General features: G+C 48.1%; 2 protein-coding genes across 5 annotated transcripts in view; one reads left to right on the plus strand and one right to left on the minus strand.

The window, feature by feature from the left end:
* TTBK1 (tau tubulin kinase 1) overlaps positions 1-12,633 on the minus strand; it is a 100,280-nt gene extending 87,647 nt beyond the window's left edge. Inside the window, exon 1 of one of the 2 annotated variants that reach the window (XM_064709610.1) lies at positions 12,502-12,633. The gene's annotated coding sequence lies outside the window, so the exon portion shown is untranslated. Of the gene's footprint in view, positions 1-12,095; positions 12,144-12,501 lie in introns of those variants that run through there. The other variant, XM_064709611.1, reaches the window with a different exon arrangement.
* Positions 12,634-15,250: 2,617 nt separating this feature from the next.
* ACSS1 (acyl-CoA synthetase short chain family member 1) overlaps positions 15,251-17,686 on the plus strand; it is a 35,454-nt gene continuing 33,018 nt past the window's right edge. For 2 of the 3 annotated variants that reach the window (XM_064709612.1, XM_064709613.1), the window contains exon 1: positions 17,198-17,553. In XM_064709612.1, the coding sequence (XP_064565682.1) occupies positions 17,253-17,553 (301 nt within the window). In that variant the 5' untranslated portion in view covers positions 17,198-17,252. Of the gene's footprint in view, positions 15,735-17,197; positions 17,554-17,686 lie in introns of those variants that run through there. The other variant, XM_064709614.1, reaches the window with a different exon arrangement.

Here is a 17,686-nt window from a genome sequence, read left to right on the forward strand (position 1 = left end):
CAACCCACTCACATCAAGCTCAAAACTCATCAGACACGAGGTGACTATTAAAGAGCAGAACAAAGCTATGGAATTCTGTCTCTCACCACCTTACTAAGGGTCTTAATCTCACTGTGGAGGAATTGCAATATCCCACTTCATTTCAGGACACATCCTTACCTCTGGAAGTCTACAAATTAGAACAATTTAGACTGCTGTAACCCATGACCCTCTTTACTTGATCAAATTCTCCATCATAAACCAGCTCAGGAGCATGATCCACCCTAAGAGTGGATCCCAGAGGTGTTATGGAATGTTGATGTAAACTACAACTTTTCAGACAAAGTTGGATAACTGCAAAACCAAAAGAAGTAGCCCAATAAACTGCAGTCTAGAAATCAGGTCAATCTCCCTGTCCAACACCTGCATGAGAGGAACAACCAAAAAACAGTTGTACGTAGAATTTAAACATAATTTAGCTGTTCCCAATATGGACATGAATGAAACAGATGGGCTGGGGAATAAGATGAGAATAGAACCAGTAGGACTTAGAATGCTTGGATGTAAGAAAACAAAAAACAGTGGAGTTTCCAAGTGCCACTGCTCAGCAGCACTAGGGCTCAGTTATTGGCAGCAGTAGCTGCATGGGCTCAGTGTCCCTCACCGTTTTCCAACATCATCTCCTTCCAATACCAACCATAAAAATGAAATCACTCACATTGAAACAAACAAAAAGCCCTTACACCTTTGTACCATGCACTAGCATTCTGTTATCAGGGTAGGAATGTGTGTAACAGTACAGGAAAGTAAACTGATTTTAAAAAAATACAGTGCACTGGACTAACAACCCCTCAGCCCTGGGATGCACCATACTCCCTGCTGAACTTGAAACAGCAATGAAAAACAAGCTATTCACTGCTAGTGTAGGTCTGACAGCAGGAGCTCATAAGGTTCTGAATTATTCCTTGAAGAGATCTCCCTTCACTGCCTGCCCCTGCTGCAGCAAACCCTGCTCAGAGAGCAGGCTCAGCTCCTATCAGCTGCAGCCCAAAGCCTCCTCTGGGATATATTCTACTCATAGGCAGGGAATGGCACCAGACTTAGAAATTCTGGACTTGATGTTCACAGCATTTCACTTCTGTAACAATCAAAACATCTAAAGGTGAGGTTGCAAGATGCTGGGGCTATTTTTCATCTTTGAATGGTTTATGGCCCTTAAGGAGTAACTGGGAAAAACAAATAAAAACAAAAAAGCTGCAATCAAGACAGACTGCAATCAATCAAGGTCCAGATTCTCTGCTAACATGAGGCTGCACTGAGCAGAATATACATATTAAACACAGTAACAGATGTACCTTGATAGCATTATTATGGCTACCCAGTTGCACAGCCAACTGAATTATCACTGCCTGCACAGTGAAAGCAACAGCACAGGACCAGAGGAAATCAAACAAAACCCCCAAACAAACACCACCACACTGCCAGAGACTGCATTCACACACATTACAGAGCAGTCAGACACACCAGTAATTTCTGTGCCAAACCCACCTATATCTGGAGGAGAATCAGCACAGGTAATTATGACAACAAATCATTAGGAACACACAGCAGATAAGCACACCCACACTGCCAGGGGTTTATGTGATCCTAATCCTCCCCAAATACATCTCAGCAGTAAAAGCAAAACAATAGGGAGCAGGACAATTTGAAAGGAAAGTCTGTTATTATCTTCCACCAATCTCCTTGATAGAGTTTCTCCAAATTTGAAACAAGCAGAATATTAAATCCAACTCCAGGAAATCCCTCTGATATCATAACCAGCTCAACCTCCACTAATTTAACAGGCAAGCATTATGGTTTGCCTACAATAAACATTTAACTGCAGCTTAAGTATCTGTACCTGCAAAATCAATATAAATCACTACTGAAAAGCTTGAGTAGTCTGCTGGCAGCCAAAACAAATATATCTGAGTAAAAGCAAGAACTAAACATAGGTTGTACTTATGATATCAGACTCAACCTACACCTGACACACAAGGGTATGTTGTCATCACCTGATCCTGGAGCAGAGTGTGACCAGACCCTCAGGTCATGCAGAATGTCCCATCAGGCATGTCCTGTCCCTTCTCTCTGATTTTGTGCAGACCCTGTTATTCACCTTCTATCAAATGTGGCCATTCCAAGTCAGTTTTCAGAGTGGCCAACAGGACCTTCCTTGAGTCCTTATTCCTGAAGAACAGATTTTATCTTGAAAAAACCACTCAGGCACACAGCAAACTGATAACATCTGCTGCTCAATGGTCTTATTATAACCTATTATATCAGGTTATTAAAGGACCCACAGCCTGAGATCAAACATTTTAAACCTCCATTCCAGAAAAAGCTTGTTCATCTTACCCATTCAAAAATTTTTATGATAGATGCAGTCACTATAACCATCAATTATTAAATAAACTTGCCAAAAAGTTCTTTAGAGGTTAGGAACATAACAGTAAGTTCCTGATAAGAGATGTCATCATTTGATTAAATTCTGGGAGACAGGGTATTTTCCTAGGAAAATTCATGTATTTATAGATTCGCCATGTAGACTTCATATTACCAAGCAGTTTCATCATAAAAATTAGCATAAGTGGGGCAACTGCCACTTGCTGCACTGATGTCACATCAGACTAAATGACACTAAATGGAACAAATTTTTTTCAGTGTTCAAGACCAATGCTGATCACAACAGATATTCTATTTGTTATTACACAGCAGAGGTTTCCTGGGACTGACAAAACCATGACAAATCATGCCAACTGTTAGTCACTTAAACCATCCTTCTACAGCCCATTTTCCCATTTTTGTAAGGAACTCTTCCCCCTAGCTGGAGCATGCTCAGGGAAGCAGGTTCATCCCTCCCCTGCTGCCTGCAAATCTCCAGTTTCATTCTCTGGTCTTCTGTCTCATCCCTTTTTAGCCTGCAGACAGCTGGCTAAGGGAATTTTGCTGTCTGAGCATTCAGGAACCGCTCTGGGAGTCACAGTGGCACCACTGGACTTCTGTGCCCTCACAGGCTGTGTTCCTCTCGTGCTCTTGGTGCCCCTTGCACATGCTGCTTGGTAAATGGGGATATTTGGTCTGGGGTCTTCTCCTGTTTTATTTGGGCTCCACAATCTCTGGATGAACCAGCCAGCCAGCTCTACATGTCCCCATGTCCTTTCTTTGGCAAAGGGGTGGCACCATTTCATGGCTCCTTGCCTGGGCTCCAGACATTTCCTGCCACCCAGGGCACAACCTGCAGCTGCACACCCAGCTCCCTGCACCAGGTGTGTTCCTCAACATTTCTTCCTTTATCTCAATTAAACTCACCTGCTAACCTAGTAAAAGGAAAAAGAAAACAATTTTGAGGTGTTGAATAAGTGTCCTTATTTGTAGTAATGTCCTACAAAATCACAACAAATAAGAAACTTAACAGAATTGAAACAAACAGGATTACCACAGGGTAGAGTCCAAGGTTATAGATTCCTGTGCACAAATACTTAAGTGATTCCCAATACAAAATCATGAAGGATTCTCAGAAGCCATTCATTTATCAACTGGTTGATCATCACTAGTTGTTTCATGTGAGAATGGCATATTCAATTTTCCTTACCTGAATCTTTAAAAGCAAACTAGGCACCCAATAAAACAGTACATGGATCTTCCTGCACAGGTTCTAATTTGGATTTCCTAAAGAATGCCTTAATTAACACTTCACTTCCAGGCTGTATATGATGTACCAGCATTTCAGGGGGAGTGATGGATATTACTGAGCACACTTTGCTCTTTGAACTCTGTGCATATAGAAAACATACTGTTTTCTATAGCGTTCACATGCATCCAGGAAGCTGGATTCACTGGGATTTAAGTTGCTGTTTGCTAAAAACCTTCCAAAGAGAGTTTGTGATTCTCTGGAGCCATCCATGCCTTTTGGACATTGTTAGCTATTGCCTCTGTTCCCCCTGGGGCTTTTTCATGAAACCATCCAGCCAGAGTGATTAAATATTTCTTTGGCAGAATCAGTTTTGCCTCAATTGTCCCTGCTCCATCACCATTTTGGGTTGCTTCCCACTTTTCCCACTGTCTCTCTTCTTTTGCTGAGCAGTCCTCGTTATACATAGTCCTGGAGTTTATCAGGTTTGGCCTTTGCCTCTAGTCAGTGCCACAACAGCACCTTGTCCCAGAGGCTGCCTGGCCACAGCCTTTAGAGCTGCCCTGGGCTGGGTAATTCCTACAGAATTCCCACAGTGCCTCTCCTGTGGGGTGGGAATGCATCACAGCAATTTCTGCAGGAACTGTACTGATTCTAGCAAATTGTATATCTCCTCTCCACCACACACCCTTCCCTGCTGATATGGAAACCTCCACTCTTTCCATGAGACTCTTGCTGCATGACCCAACCCAAAAGCACACCAAGACTCCACACAGATGTCATTTTCCTTTGCAAAGAATTGGTGCACTTTTGGGTTTTGTGGTTGAGATGACCCCCAGGTATTAGAAAGTCTTTTTTTCCCAGCCCCGCAACAAAAGAAGAAGTCGAGATTTGTCGGTTCTGCTTTTCAAGATTGTTTATTTTTTCTTATTTATTATATTCTTTTTCTGACTTGCTGAGATTTGTCTGGCAGGTTGGGTTGTGGCACAGTGTTTGCCTTTGGGGTGGTGTTAATTTTTATATATTATGAATTATGTGTATTTTATTTACAATAATTTTCTAATATCTATCACCTATGTCAGACTGTCTGTCTCTACTCTGAGCCAATCAAAAAGTGATCAAAAAGTGTCCACATGTGCTGAGAATGCCATCTAGTTCTCAGCTGTCAGTACCTGCCTGAACCCTCCCAGAACATGCAAACAGTTGCTTCCCATCCAGGAGTTTTCCTATCTGTGCAGTTAAGCAGCTCTATGTCTGAGCCTTCTCCTTCTGCTATCAGATTTTACATTGAAAAAACCCTAAAACCCAACAAAACCCTCAATACAAACAATCAAAACCACATCACTAAAACCCCCAACAAAACTTTAGTATGTGTTCTTCTGGACCAATTCATTGACACAAACCACATTTATTCTTTGATCCTTAATTTTTCAATGCTATGCCAAGTAAATGGATTCTGAGAATTTCCTGTTACAGAACTAATACAGTCAGAACTTGTTTCTATGAAAAAGCATCATAAACCTTACACCATCTTTTAATGTAAAAATGGTTTTCTATTCATAGCTGTAGTAAAGTACAGGAAAAGTAAATTTTGTACGTGACTTGGTCAATGCTCATAGCAATTCTTCAAACCTATCTCAACCTGAAATGAGTAATTGTGCATTCTGTGTTCAGCTTGCCAGAGTAAGCTGGCTCCTGGTGAATGCTTCTAATAATAAATACTCCACAGACAGAACAATTACTGGTTCAAATCCAGCCTGGGATGTTTGGAAGGGGAAAAAATGTTTATAATCTCATCCCAATCAGAAACACAGGCAGCAAGGTTAAAGAAAATGTGTTTTGCAAAAGAAGCAACAAGCACACCAGAAATACCAGCTTCTGAGCTGCCACCAGACTTGAAAAGAGGCTGCAGGACCTATGCAACAGATAGCTGTGAGCCCTGGAAACCAAATGGCTCCTGTCATTTCCCCCAGAAAACTGTCACAAGAGTGACAAACTACTAGACTACCTGCCCTTTGCATTGCCACCTTTTACATTTTCTTTTTTGTCCTGTTCAATGGGCAAAGCCCCATAAACCTTGTCTCTGCTTGAGAAGCAACCACTCCTTATTTCTTCATAAAAATGGGGAAGAGCAAAAAGAAAAAAGTGCATCTTCAACAAAATGCTCCTTAATACAACCAAACTCATGCTTAGACATCTATGAACAAGCCATAGAGGTCATGCACACAGAGCAGAGCACTGCTACAGAGAGAAGCACCAAAAATTAAAAAAGGGAGGCAATTCTGTCCTTGCCTACTGGTGAGAGTCAGCAGAGACTGGTAGAGCACAGTAATCCATGGCTACTAAAAATCCTGTATCAGAAAAAAAGGCTGGAAGGTGTCTTCCACCTGAAAACTAAACTCTCTAAAATGCATGGAACTTAGCCAAAAGAAACCCACTCCCAAAAAAGGGAATCAAGTGGAAAAGTACTTCTCTATTATGAAAATTTAAGAAACTGAAGGGCTCTGACATTCTAGCTCACCTTCTCCTAGAAACTGAAACCTGACAACTGCAAATTAGTTTTTCATGGGGGTTTTCCTTAAGGACAGGATTTGGAACAAGAAAGAGGGTGGATTCTCTTTTCAGACCAAGGCTGGGCACCTCTAAGAAGGCATGCTTTAACTACTACCAATTTTACTAAAAGCAGAAACACAAAAAAAACCCACAAAAAACACCAAAACCCAAAAAACCCAACACCCACCCAAAAATCACATTTAGGGTGCTTTGACACTAAGGAATGAAAGGTGAGTGCTGTTACACCATATTATCTACACTATCCCATAAATCCTACAGAGCCCAGTGCTGGATCCACAGCTTCAGGTTCCTAATTAACCAATCTAAAAATCTGCCTGAAATGAAGAGAAACAGTTCCCCTGTCTCCTCCCAGCTCCGAACTCTTGTATGTAGGATTCCACCACGGGCCACCATGGGTTCAGTGACCTGTACTAGTAGAAAAATTCTTCCTCTTCCTAATAAATAAGAGCATTTCCTTGGCTTAGAGCTTCCTGAATTGGTTCACTGTAGGGTCAGTCAAATGCAAGAGGAGCAGACCTCAGATCCATTTCAGCTCCAGTCAAGCTGTGCTCTGTGCTTGTCTCCGCAGCAGGAAGCTCTTGGCCTTCTGTGAAATGACAAGATTCAGTCCCTTCTGCTTAAAAACAGCAACTCTGGAGTTACTGGAGTAACTCTGCCTGAGGCTAACCTTTCTTTTTCCCCAGGGATAACAAAATTTGAAGAAATCAGTTTCAATAAATTACTTGCACAACTCCTAAACTAGTAAATTTTAGAAGTCTGATGCAGCTTGATTCTGTTTGAATAATTCAAGACATAACCAGACCACAAAGTCTAAGCTTCCTAACACAATGTCACCACAAAGGTGACTTCTATTCTCTGGCTGAGGTGCTACAGGAAGCAAACAAGCAACTTTCATGAAATGAGGGAAACAAGCCAGACAATTTATTAGAGTGTCCAATCAAGAGAAGCACTGTGCTGATGCCTCTGTGAAGGTGAAAGTGTTGGACAGCTACACCATGCCCTTGTTTCAGTGAGCAGAACAGGTACCAAGAGAACAAATAACAACAGTACCAAGGGTTTAAGCTGCATGTCAAGAAGCTATAGCTCAGTCTGGGATAGGAATGGCAGATTCTCCCTCTGTCTAGGAGGAAGATTCTCACAAAGAGACGCAAGTTCAGGGAAAAAATGGGCTGAATTTTAGAAGAAACACCACACACACACACAAAGAGAGAAAGAGTAGTTTCAGGATTACAAGGTATTTAAATAGAACCCAAAAAAACAAAGAGATGCAACAGGTTTCAGAGGTATGGTAGGGAACAAGGAGGAATGGATTCATTCTTGCTACCCAGGCACATTCTCCAGGGCTCCATGGAAAAGGTACACAGAAAAAGGTCAGGTCATTCCAGGGGAGAAAGAGCACTGCACACTACAAAATAAACAGACAGTCTCACAGGAGATAAAGAAATAATTTTGTATCAAGGCTAAATAAAAAAAATGTAATAGTAAAGCTGCCCCATCAGACCAGAATAAAGCAGCAACAGTGATTTGCCATGTGAGAACAGATGGCCTGTGCCTTTAGGAAACAGGAGGCAATGGGGAACTTCAGTTTCCTCATGCAGATCAGACTATATCACAAAGATGAAATTTTAAATATAACTTACAAACAATTCCACTTTGCTGAACAGAAATGTATCACCTTAAAAAAAAATAAAAAGAAAGAAAATCTTTGGCCAGTGCAACTTCTACTTTGTTTTAATTCTGACCTACTGGACCAACAGAAGGTTTTTAGAATAGAAGATATGTGCAAAAGAAGAAAACAGCACAAATGATTCCAAGTGATGATGTTTTTTCCTGACGATGTAGAAGAGGTTAAGTAAATTCTTCTGGATAAAATCTACATATTTTCTACCCACATGTGATGAGAGGCCACCCAGCCAGTCTGCTAAATGATGGGCAGATAAGAAATAGAAAGACTTAAGGAAAGATGAAAAAGAAGATATCTAGGATTTTTGGCTGCTGTTTGTTTTGAAGAGCTCTGCAGAGGATCCGGAAAATCAGTCTTCCACTCAGACATGTTTAGAAAACTGAAGATTAAAAATTAAACTAAGTGGCAGGCAGGAGGGAGAAGCCCTGATTTATAGATCTATTAGGATAGGTGAGGTGCTTTTAGGAAAACTCAACAAGCACATGTGTGGTATCAGGCCAAAGACCTTGGAAATGAGGATGTTCCAGGATAAAACTAAACTTTCTCTAAAACTAATAACTGGCTAAAAGAGAGGAAAACACATAGGAATGCAGAGGTTCACAACAGAGTGCTCTTAGCACACCTTGTGTGCATGGAAAATGACTCAGGCCACCAAATAAAAAAGGCTGGAAAGCTGCATCCTGTACTCCCAAAGGTATCAGGGCTGTGACCAGGGCAAGCACAGTGTGCCCATCTTCTTAACACTTCCTTGAGCATCATCTCTTGGTCACTGGTAGAGAAAGGACTAGAGCAATGCAGGGGTTTGGCCTGAGCAGCTGAGTGATCCTGAAATCAAAACCTTTTCACCAGACAGACATCAATGGCTCCCTTTGTCTTTTCCTGTCTGACTGGGAGGCCACCAAAGCCTTGCACCCAGCAGCTCCTGGGCTGACAGAGGGCCTGACAGCATCTCCTGCTGCACAGACAGAGAGGAATCCACTTCCATCTGCCTCAGCTGACACCAGATCTCCTTCTGAAGGCTGGGATGCCTCATTTCTCCTAAGAGGAAACCTGTGCCCACAGGCATTCTCTGCTCTCCATTGCACCTATCTGGCTGGAGCCAGCCCAGGAGGATCCAGTTTGTTCCTTTCATATTGCTCACCAAATTAAAGATGACACAGCCTGACACCAAAAGGAAGGGGTTTCCAAACACATCTTGTTTGATTAGCTCTACAGTCCATCACACTGTCAACATCTTCCTTCTCAACCACAAAAAAAAAGATCCTTTCCCATGCGTGCAGCTCTTGAGCAGAGGAAAAGGCCCAACAGAAAACAGTGTGGGACTGGGTAAGACCAAAAGGGACCAAGGGATTGTGAATCCCATGATAAAAACCTACTGTGGCAGTTTTATATTTTCCCCATTGAGTCTTAATATATTGATGTATCCACCAGTGTCCAAAAAAGCAGAAAAGTTCATGTGGAAAACCACTCGATACATTAATGTCCAAGACACGTTGCCATTGCTAGATTATTTTCCATATTTTTGGGGATAACTGCTGTGGCTCTCAACACTGTGATCCACAGGCACTGGGCACTGTTGTGGAGAAGACCATGGATTGGCCTGACCAACAAGGATTGCCACTGTCCACTTCAGAGCTGGGCAAACTCTCACCTGCAAGGGAGTCTCAATTTTCAGATGCACCACGTAAAAGCCACACCATCTCCCTGACCTCTCATTCCTAAAGTTTCAACAAATGCCAGAAGATTCTCCCACTCCTCCTCTGGACTAGGGAGGGAGATCTCATAGCTGGTCTTCCTTATTCCTCCCTCTCCAAGCAATCTCAACATTTATTCCAAAGGGACTGTGTCCCACAATGACATTTAAGGGGATTTCATGATGTTTCAAAGGAATACTCAGTTTTTTGTTATCTTTGATGGAAGAAGGGGAGGAAGTACTGCTTGTGTCCCTCCTGTATCTTGCTCAGTAAACCAGCAGAGCTAAAACAGTTTTTTAGCAAATGCTTTCACAATGGCTCTAGCAAACATTCAGACTGTGCCGTGCAATACTCGAAGTGGAAGATACCAACAAAGCCCACGTGTCCTTAAAAATTAAGGAAGTTTATGAAGTCCTTGAAGGCTTTATAAACACCTATTCCTCCATAAGGACCTATTTTCTGTCCTCTGCTCTGTTTTCAAAGTGAATCAATGTTACTGGAAGGTCACTATGGAGCTTGGCAAACAAATCTAGCCTAGGAGCTTCCCAGGATGAGGAACCGCTCCTGAGGTGTTTTCTGGATGCTGCACATTGATACACACACAGGCAAAAAACTGAAAGGACACAATTGAAGAGATGGGTCCACAGCAAGACCCACGTGAGAGGAGTGTGCTACCTGACAAACCACCAAGTCGTGAGCCAATCTTTCCATAAGAGACAGCAAGAAACAGCAAGTAGGGATTCCCACACTGGAGATAGAGAAGAAAGATGGATTTGGCTCTTCCTGGATCTGGCTGATCATTCCTGCTTTGGAAAATAAGTGCCAACTGCTTCCAGTGGAGGAGAGCTACAGGCTGCCTGCTGCCCTCACCAACAACCACTGGGGATGGAGAGGGAAGGAAATCCACACATGGGCCATGAGCACCACTTGATCAGCACCAACACTGGGAGCTGAGGGAATAGATTTCCTAGCACTAGAGACACTCCTTTCTGGAGGACCAAGAGCACTGATAGGGATCTGATTCTCCCTTGAGGACTATTCCAAAAAAAAAAAAAAAAGAAAGGTTAGGCAGGTGTCCCCAAGGTGTGATAAAAGTGTCCTACAAGAGATTCCAGTGTTTTATTTCTAACAGCAGTGAATACCACATACACCATTCATGTACACCACACCTCAAAAGTTTCTGATTCCACCTATATCACCAGGAGGAGGATGCTCCTTGTGAGCTGGATGATCACTGGCACACAAAGGAAGAAAACCAGAACATTAACCCATCATTCCTATTCTGCCCCTCTTTATCCTCTCAGAAGAAGGCAGCACACTGAAACGTAGTGACACACTGACACTCGTGAGACAGAACTGATGCTCTTTACTCCGAGCACCTGTACAGGCACAGCACCTACGAGCTGAGGGAGCATTAGCACACCCTGTGGCACAACACAACACGAAGCTAAATTCCACTCGTAGGAAGTCCCCAGGCTGAAAATCTCTGTTGTGACTCACTGAGAAGTTTATTGCTAAAAGGCAACATTTTCAGTGAGACTACCAGAAATCCATGTGAAATGGTAGAATTAGGAAACCTTTCCTTCTATCAATCAAGCCTAAGAAAATTCAGAACAGGTTTGGTTTGAACTGCTGATACCAACAGGTATTGATGTCCCCACCCCTCAAAACACACAGTGGGGCTTGAACTCGAGCTGTCAGAGTGCCAGTGTGATTTCAGTGCTCCGTGCAGCATTCTGGCTCCCTGTTAAATCCCCGATGCACGTCAAGGTCACGGTGCTCATCTGGAGAGTCCTCAGCGGGTCAGACCCAGGTTAGCGGATCCCTCCTCTCGCGGAATGCAGGGAAAGCAGCACAATGACCACGGGCACATCCAGCAATGTCAGCTTGGGCGCCGCCAGCAATACCGAGCCCATAGCGGGACACTGTGAGCCCCAAAGCTTCGGGAGACACGGCCACGCACACGGGAGCTCCATTTGCACCCCGCCAAAAGGAGAAACTCTCAGTCTCCCGCCTGCAACCCGCACACCACGGAGTTATCCGAGGGTACCGCGGCGGAAGGAAGCGCTCGCTCCCTCCACAGAACCCTCCAGGGATCGGGCTGGCTTATCCCGTGCGGCCGGACAGGCACCGTCGACCCCGGGCAGGATGCCGTGCCCAGCCCCGGGCGGCACAGGACTCCCAAGGTGGCCGACACCCTCCATGCGTTTCCCCGGAGCCCGGCCCGCCGCAGGGCCGTGGCTGCCTTCGCACCTCGGCCCCCGCCCGACAGCGGCACCGCCGGTCCCCGGTACCGCCCGGCGGGGCCGCTCCCTCCGGCGGAGCCTCTCAGCGCTCGGGGCGCCCCCGCCCCTGCCGTGCAGAGCGCAGCGAGGCCGCTGCCCGCCCCTCCCGCGGCGGCAGCCCCGGGCATCGCCGCGACCCCCGTGCCGGGCAGGAGCCGTGCCGAGGGGCGGCCGCCGCCCGGGCACCCGCCCTGCCCTGCCCTCACCTCGGGCCGTCCCGCCTCCCCCCGCCGAGGAGGTGGCCGCGTCCGCCCCTGCACTGCAGCTGCCGGCACGCCGCCCCCCCATCCCCGCCGCCCCTCTCGGCAGTTGGTTCGCCCCACCCGGCCCATCTTCTCATTGGCGGCACCGGGCCGTCACTCCGCCGCTGGCCCGCCCAGCCCCGCGGGCACGCTGGGAACCCGAGTCCCGCGCGCGGGACTCTCTCGCTTCGGCTGGAGGCGCCGGGTGGGGCGGCAAACTACATCTCCCGCAGTGCCCCGCGCGCAGCCTCGGCACGGCCCGGCCCGGTGCTGTCCCCGGTCCCGCATCTCGCAGGCCGCCAGCGGGACGCTCCCTCCGTCCCTCCCTTCTCCTCCCGTGCCCGCCGCGGCGCGGCCCGGCCCGGCTCACCTGGCCCTGCCGCCGCCGGCGCCTCCCGCTGCGGCTGGCGCAGGCAGCACATGCCCCACGCCCTTCAGTGCGGCTCGTCGGGCGCGGTGCCGCCGGCCCGGCGCGCTGCGGCTGCGGCTGTGGGACGGGCCGGCCCCGAGCGCATCCTCCCCCTCGGAGCCGCGGCGGGCGGCGGGATTCGCCCACAATGCACCGCGCGCCGCACCGACAGCATCAGCCTGACATCACCCGCGGGCCGTCCCCGCCCGGCCGGGCCCGCCCCGGACCCGCCTCCGCCGTCAGGCGGCACCGGGCAGCGGCGGACGGCTCACGCGGCCGGGCTCCGCAGCGCGCCGGGAAGCAGCGCACCGGCGTGGGACTCGGCCCGGGACCGGGAACAGGAGCGGCACGGCGCTGCCCCGCCCTGGGGAACGGGAACGGGACCGGCAGCGGCAGTGCCAGCGCGATCGCGGGCCCTGCCAGGACGGGAGCGGTGCCTGTCTCTGCGCTGGTGGCATCAGCGCTGGCATGGCCAGCATGGCCCTGGGCACTGCGCTGCCCTGGGAGCGCGGCCAGCGCTGGCACGGTCTGCACAGGGCCGGGTGACTGCACTGCTGGGACCCAGGCCAGAGCCGGCACATCTGCCTGAGGCTGGGCTGTGCATTGCACAGGGACCGGCAGCGACAGCGGTGTGAGCCCTGTGCTGGCAGTGCAGTCAGCCCAGCAGTGCTGACCTGCAGCTTTTTACTCCAGTCCTCTGGGGCCGGGGCCAAGAAGGGGCTGGTGCACTACACTGCGCTGCAAGCCTGGCCAGGAACTGCACTGGGGCCAGGACCAGCACCGCTGGCACTGGCCTGGGCACTGCACCGCTAGGATCAGAACATTCCCTGTCCATACTGGGCCAGATCTTGCCCTGCTAGGGCTGGGAACAATGCCAGCAGCTCACAGCTGGGTGCAGCACCCAAAAAAGGCTCAGACAAGTGAGGCTGCCCCTGCATGCAGCTGGGCAGTGTGCCTGTCCCTGGACAATTTCCCTGTTCCCCTACCCTGAGGGGCACAGCTCCAGATCAGTGCCATTCTCCCTGCTCCAGCTCACTGTGGATCATGTTGTACTTGGAGCACAGATAAGCACGTGGCTCCTCCAGATGTTCTGTGCAACGCTCATGGCTGTGCCTTCTTGTTCCCTTTCCACTGCAAATCATCCATATTCATGCCTCTGTCCCAAACTGAGGATGGGTACTGTTCTGTGCCTTATTCACCTTCACAAAACACCGCTCCCAGACCTTCCCTGCCACACTCTGGTGCCTCTCCCTGTCCCCATCAGGCCCAGCCTGGTGTTCATCCACAGATGGAGGTTCCCATCTGTTTTGTGAGTGGGATGTCACACCAGCTTCCACAGTGCTGCTGTGCTCTCCCATCCCTTGTGGGGCACACCTCCCAGCCAGGACTTTTCCCCCCACCAGAGCAGTCCCTTGGGGCCAGGGTGGTAATAAAGGGTATTTGTGGTGACAAGATATATATATATATATATATATATTTTATATATATATATAATCAATATCTAATTATCTGGATATTTTTAAGTATTGTTTTTCTCCCCTATCACTCAATGGGCATTTATTACACATTCATAAATGGAAGTGCAGCAAATCTACATTTTTCACACAGTTTTGACCTTTGTTTCGGGTGTAACCAGCTCTGACAAAGATTCACATTCCAGATTAGCTCAGGTACTCAGCTCCTTCAAACCTGCTGCATTTCCCATTGCTTTGGACACACGGTCTGTGCTCATCTGTTGAAGTGGAACCTTAGCCACTGCATTTTAGCTTTATTTCATCCTTGGTCTAAACCTCCCTTCTGCAGATGTAGCTGAATGGGCTTAGAAACCTGCTAGAACAGCCACCTGGGAAAATGTCCAATTTAATCTGCAGGCAGAAATGCAGCTGGAAATGATCAAAAGATTTTATTAAAATCTGGGTTAATTGTGGCTTGGGAGAATTTCTAACACAGACCAGCATGTACTTTTGCTCTGTGGTGGTGTTTTTGCCTGGCCCTGACTTTCTTTGTGGAGCCAGATATCAGCTGTGTGCACACCATGTGAAAAGACCATTGGAAAGGACAGCGAGGAGCAGATCAGTGCCAACCAGGTGACACTCCTGGATTCCACAACTTTACTATTCTTCTTTTTAGGTCATTAAAAATAGGAAAAACAGAGGGATGAGCAATTGAGAAACATAGCACCTCACTGAGTAAGTCTTTTACATACTGACAGTATTGTATTTGCGGGCTGCCCCGTGGCTGGAAGGAATGATGAATCTGACTCCACATTCTTAGAAGCCTAATTTATTATTTTATGATGCTATATTATATAAAAGAATACTAAACTAAACTATACTAAAGAATACAGAAAGGATCCTTACAGAAGGCTAAAAAATAATAATGAAAACTCATTACTCCCTCCAGAGTCTCGACACAGCTTGCCTTGATTGGTCAATAAGTCAAAACAATTCACATGAAACCAATGAAACAATTTACCAACCACCTGTTGGTAAACATTGTCCAAACACATTCCAAAGCAGCAAAACACAGGAGAAGCAAATCAGATAATTATTGTTTTCCTTTTTTCTCTCAGGCTTCTCAGCTTCCCAGGAGAAGAATTCTGGGCAAAGGGATTTTTCCAGAAAATATGACAGTGACACTGACAGGAATCAGAGATAAGACCAATAAGTAACTGCTGGTAGCAATTAAGAATAGGAGTAGAGAGATATGGAAATTTGGGGGATTTTGGGTTAGGGTTTTTTTCCTTACAGTTCTAGCACCAGCCTTTCCTGGCATACTCAAAATACTTAAAAATGAGAATTGCTGTGACACCCCTTGGTTGTCAAAAAGTCACCAACCTGATGTGCCAGCCTTCACTCCCTCGTTCAGAAAGTCATGGGTAGAGCAAGTAGGCATTGCAAAATCTCAGGGACTCTTTTCCTCTCTCCTCATCTCTTTTTGAGGCAAGAAAGGAGATTTTGGGGCTTGTGCTTGGATTCAGCAACCCATCTCCCTGCAGTGATCAGACTGGATTTGGGTTGTGTTGCTGCTGGCCATGGTTTTCTCTGAGGAAAAAGGCAGCCAAAATTTGAGAGCAGGGGATGTTCTGGTGAATCATGAGCAAAACAAAACTTGCTGGCAGAAGAGGGAACTCAGCCTTGGTGGAAGAAAACCAGAGAAGGGTTCCCAGATTTCAAAGGCTGCAAATGAAGCAGGTAAGCTTTAACGCCAAATATTCAAATTCATGCTTTCTTTTTTTCTTTTTTTTTTGGCAACTCGTTTGTTTGTTTTGTGAAATAGCATTCCTATGAAATCCTGAAAGGGGTAGGATTTGCATATGAGTCATCTTTGCTAGGAAACTTTTGAGCAATCCTTGGGCAAACCAAGTGAAGGCCGAAGTGCTCTCCGTGCCCTCGTCTGGCACCAGGTGGCACACGTGCTGCTGCTTGCAATTTGGGGCTTGGGCAAACCGAAAGTGACAGGCAAAACACAAGAAACATCGAACGACAGCAGCCATGGACTAATGCCAACTTTACAAGGAAATTAAAATTGTATTTATTCTTGCTTTTCGCCTATAAAACACAGTAGAAAAGTTCAGCAGTGTCCAAAATTCTCACACAAAAATCACAAAAAAGTGTCTGGTGATATATTTAGAACAGAAAACCACCATTTGTTTCTACCACTGCCAGAATAAGCTTCATAGCATATAAAGTTATTTTAAGTTTTTAATCTTGAACGTGAAATGTGTTTTGCCTGCCCAAACCCTGGGGGTGAGTTGAGTTGGTGTTCAGGTAGTTTGGCACTTCTTAAGGATGCCCAGACCACTCTGAGCTTTCAGACTCTGTGCTGGGAGGCTGGACCAAGCTATCTAAAAGAATTCGTGCCAGAAAAGAGCGTGTCTCTGCTATAGACAAGGAATAAGCTCTGTGCTACCTTCTGTAAAACCTTGCTATTCATTTTTGAGGGTTGGCACCATGAAGTCGGGGTAAAATCTTAGATTAATATGCAAGAAGAAGTGTTGTGATACCAAAGCCAGGAATTCCACGTTAAGGATGGTGCTGGCAGGGCTGCCAACTAAAAAAGGGATGTGTACTCTGCTTAGAGACACCACCTCATTTCGAGCAGAGGGGAACAGGGTTTTGACCACTGTGTGTAGGGTGGTGTAGGAGGGCACAATGTGTTTGCCACCTACCCAGGAGCACAAGTACTGTGTGTACATGAGGAGTGCGTGCTCAGTGTCCGCGTCCGTGGTGCTGGACACCAGCTGTAGACAGGACAGCGCACGTGTGTGCTGGGAGCTGCTTTTTATGTTAAAGTGCCTGGCTGTACCTGGCTGTATCCTCACCCCTGCTGTGGCGGCGAGGATGTGAACAGGGGCGCAGACCTGCCCGCACATCCGTGCAGGTGATATCCCCACAGGGCAAAGGACTGGGTCTCTCCCTCCGGGTGTAGGCGTATCTCTCGGGGTGCTCCCTGGGCGCGGGGTGTCCCCGGGTGTGGAGTGTCGCTGGGTGCAGGGCGCTCCCGGGGCTGCGGGGTGTCCCTGGCTGCGCGGTGCTCCCGGGGGTGTGTGCGGGGTGCGGCGCCCCCGTTGCCGCCCCGCCGGGGCAGCCCCTCCCCGCAGGCGGTCTCTCTCTCTCTCTCTCTCTCTCTGTATTTCTCTCTCGCCCGTTCGGTCGTTCCCCTCGCTCTCCCGGTCCGGGCGGGCGCGGCGGGGACAGCGCTGTGTCCCCATGGCGCTGGCGGCCGCCCGAGCGCGGACTCTGCGCGCCCTCAGCCGCCCGCGCCCCCCGGGCCGTGTCCCGCTGCCGGTGCCGTCCCGGAGCCGCTGCAGCCCGGCGGGGGCTCCCGGGGCGCTGCCGCCCGGCGGGTACCGGGCGTGGCGGGAGCGGGCGGCCCGCGACCCCGCCGGGTTCTGGGCGGACGTGGCGCGGGGGTGGCTGCGCTGGGACAGTCCCTTCCACACGGCCTGGCAGCCCGGCGACACCGCCGGCTCCGCCCGCTGGTTCCTCGGCGGCCGCCTCAACGTCTCCGGTAAGGGGTCCCGGCCGCGCAGCCCCCGCCGGGCTGGACGGGAGGCGTTCCCGAGGGGCGAAGTTTCGCCATCGCCCGTTTTTGGGGGTGAAAATGAGGATTGCGGTTGGGCGGCGCTGAGGGGAAACAAGCC

This window comes from Zonotrichia leucophrys, chromosome 3 (genome assembly GCF_028769735.1).
Source record: "Zonotrichia leucophrys gambelii isolate GWCS_2022_RI chromosome 3, RI_Zleu_2.0, whole genome shotgun sequence".
NCBI classification, from domain to species: Eukaryota; Metazoa; Chordata; class Aves; order Passeriformes; family Passerellidae; genus Zonotrichia; species Zonotrichia leucophrys.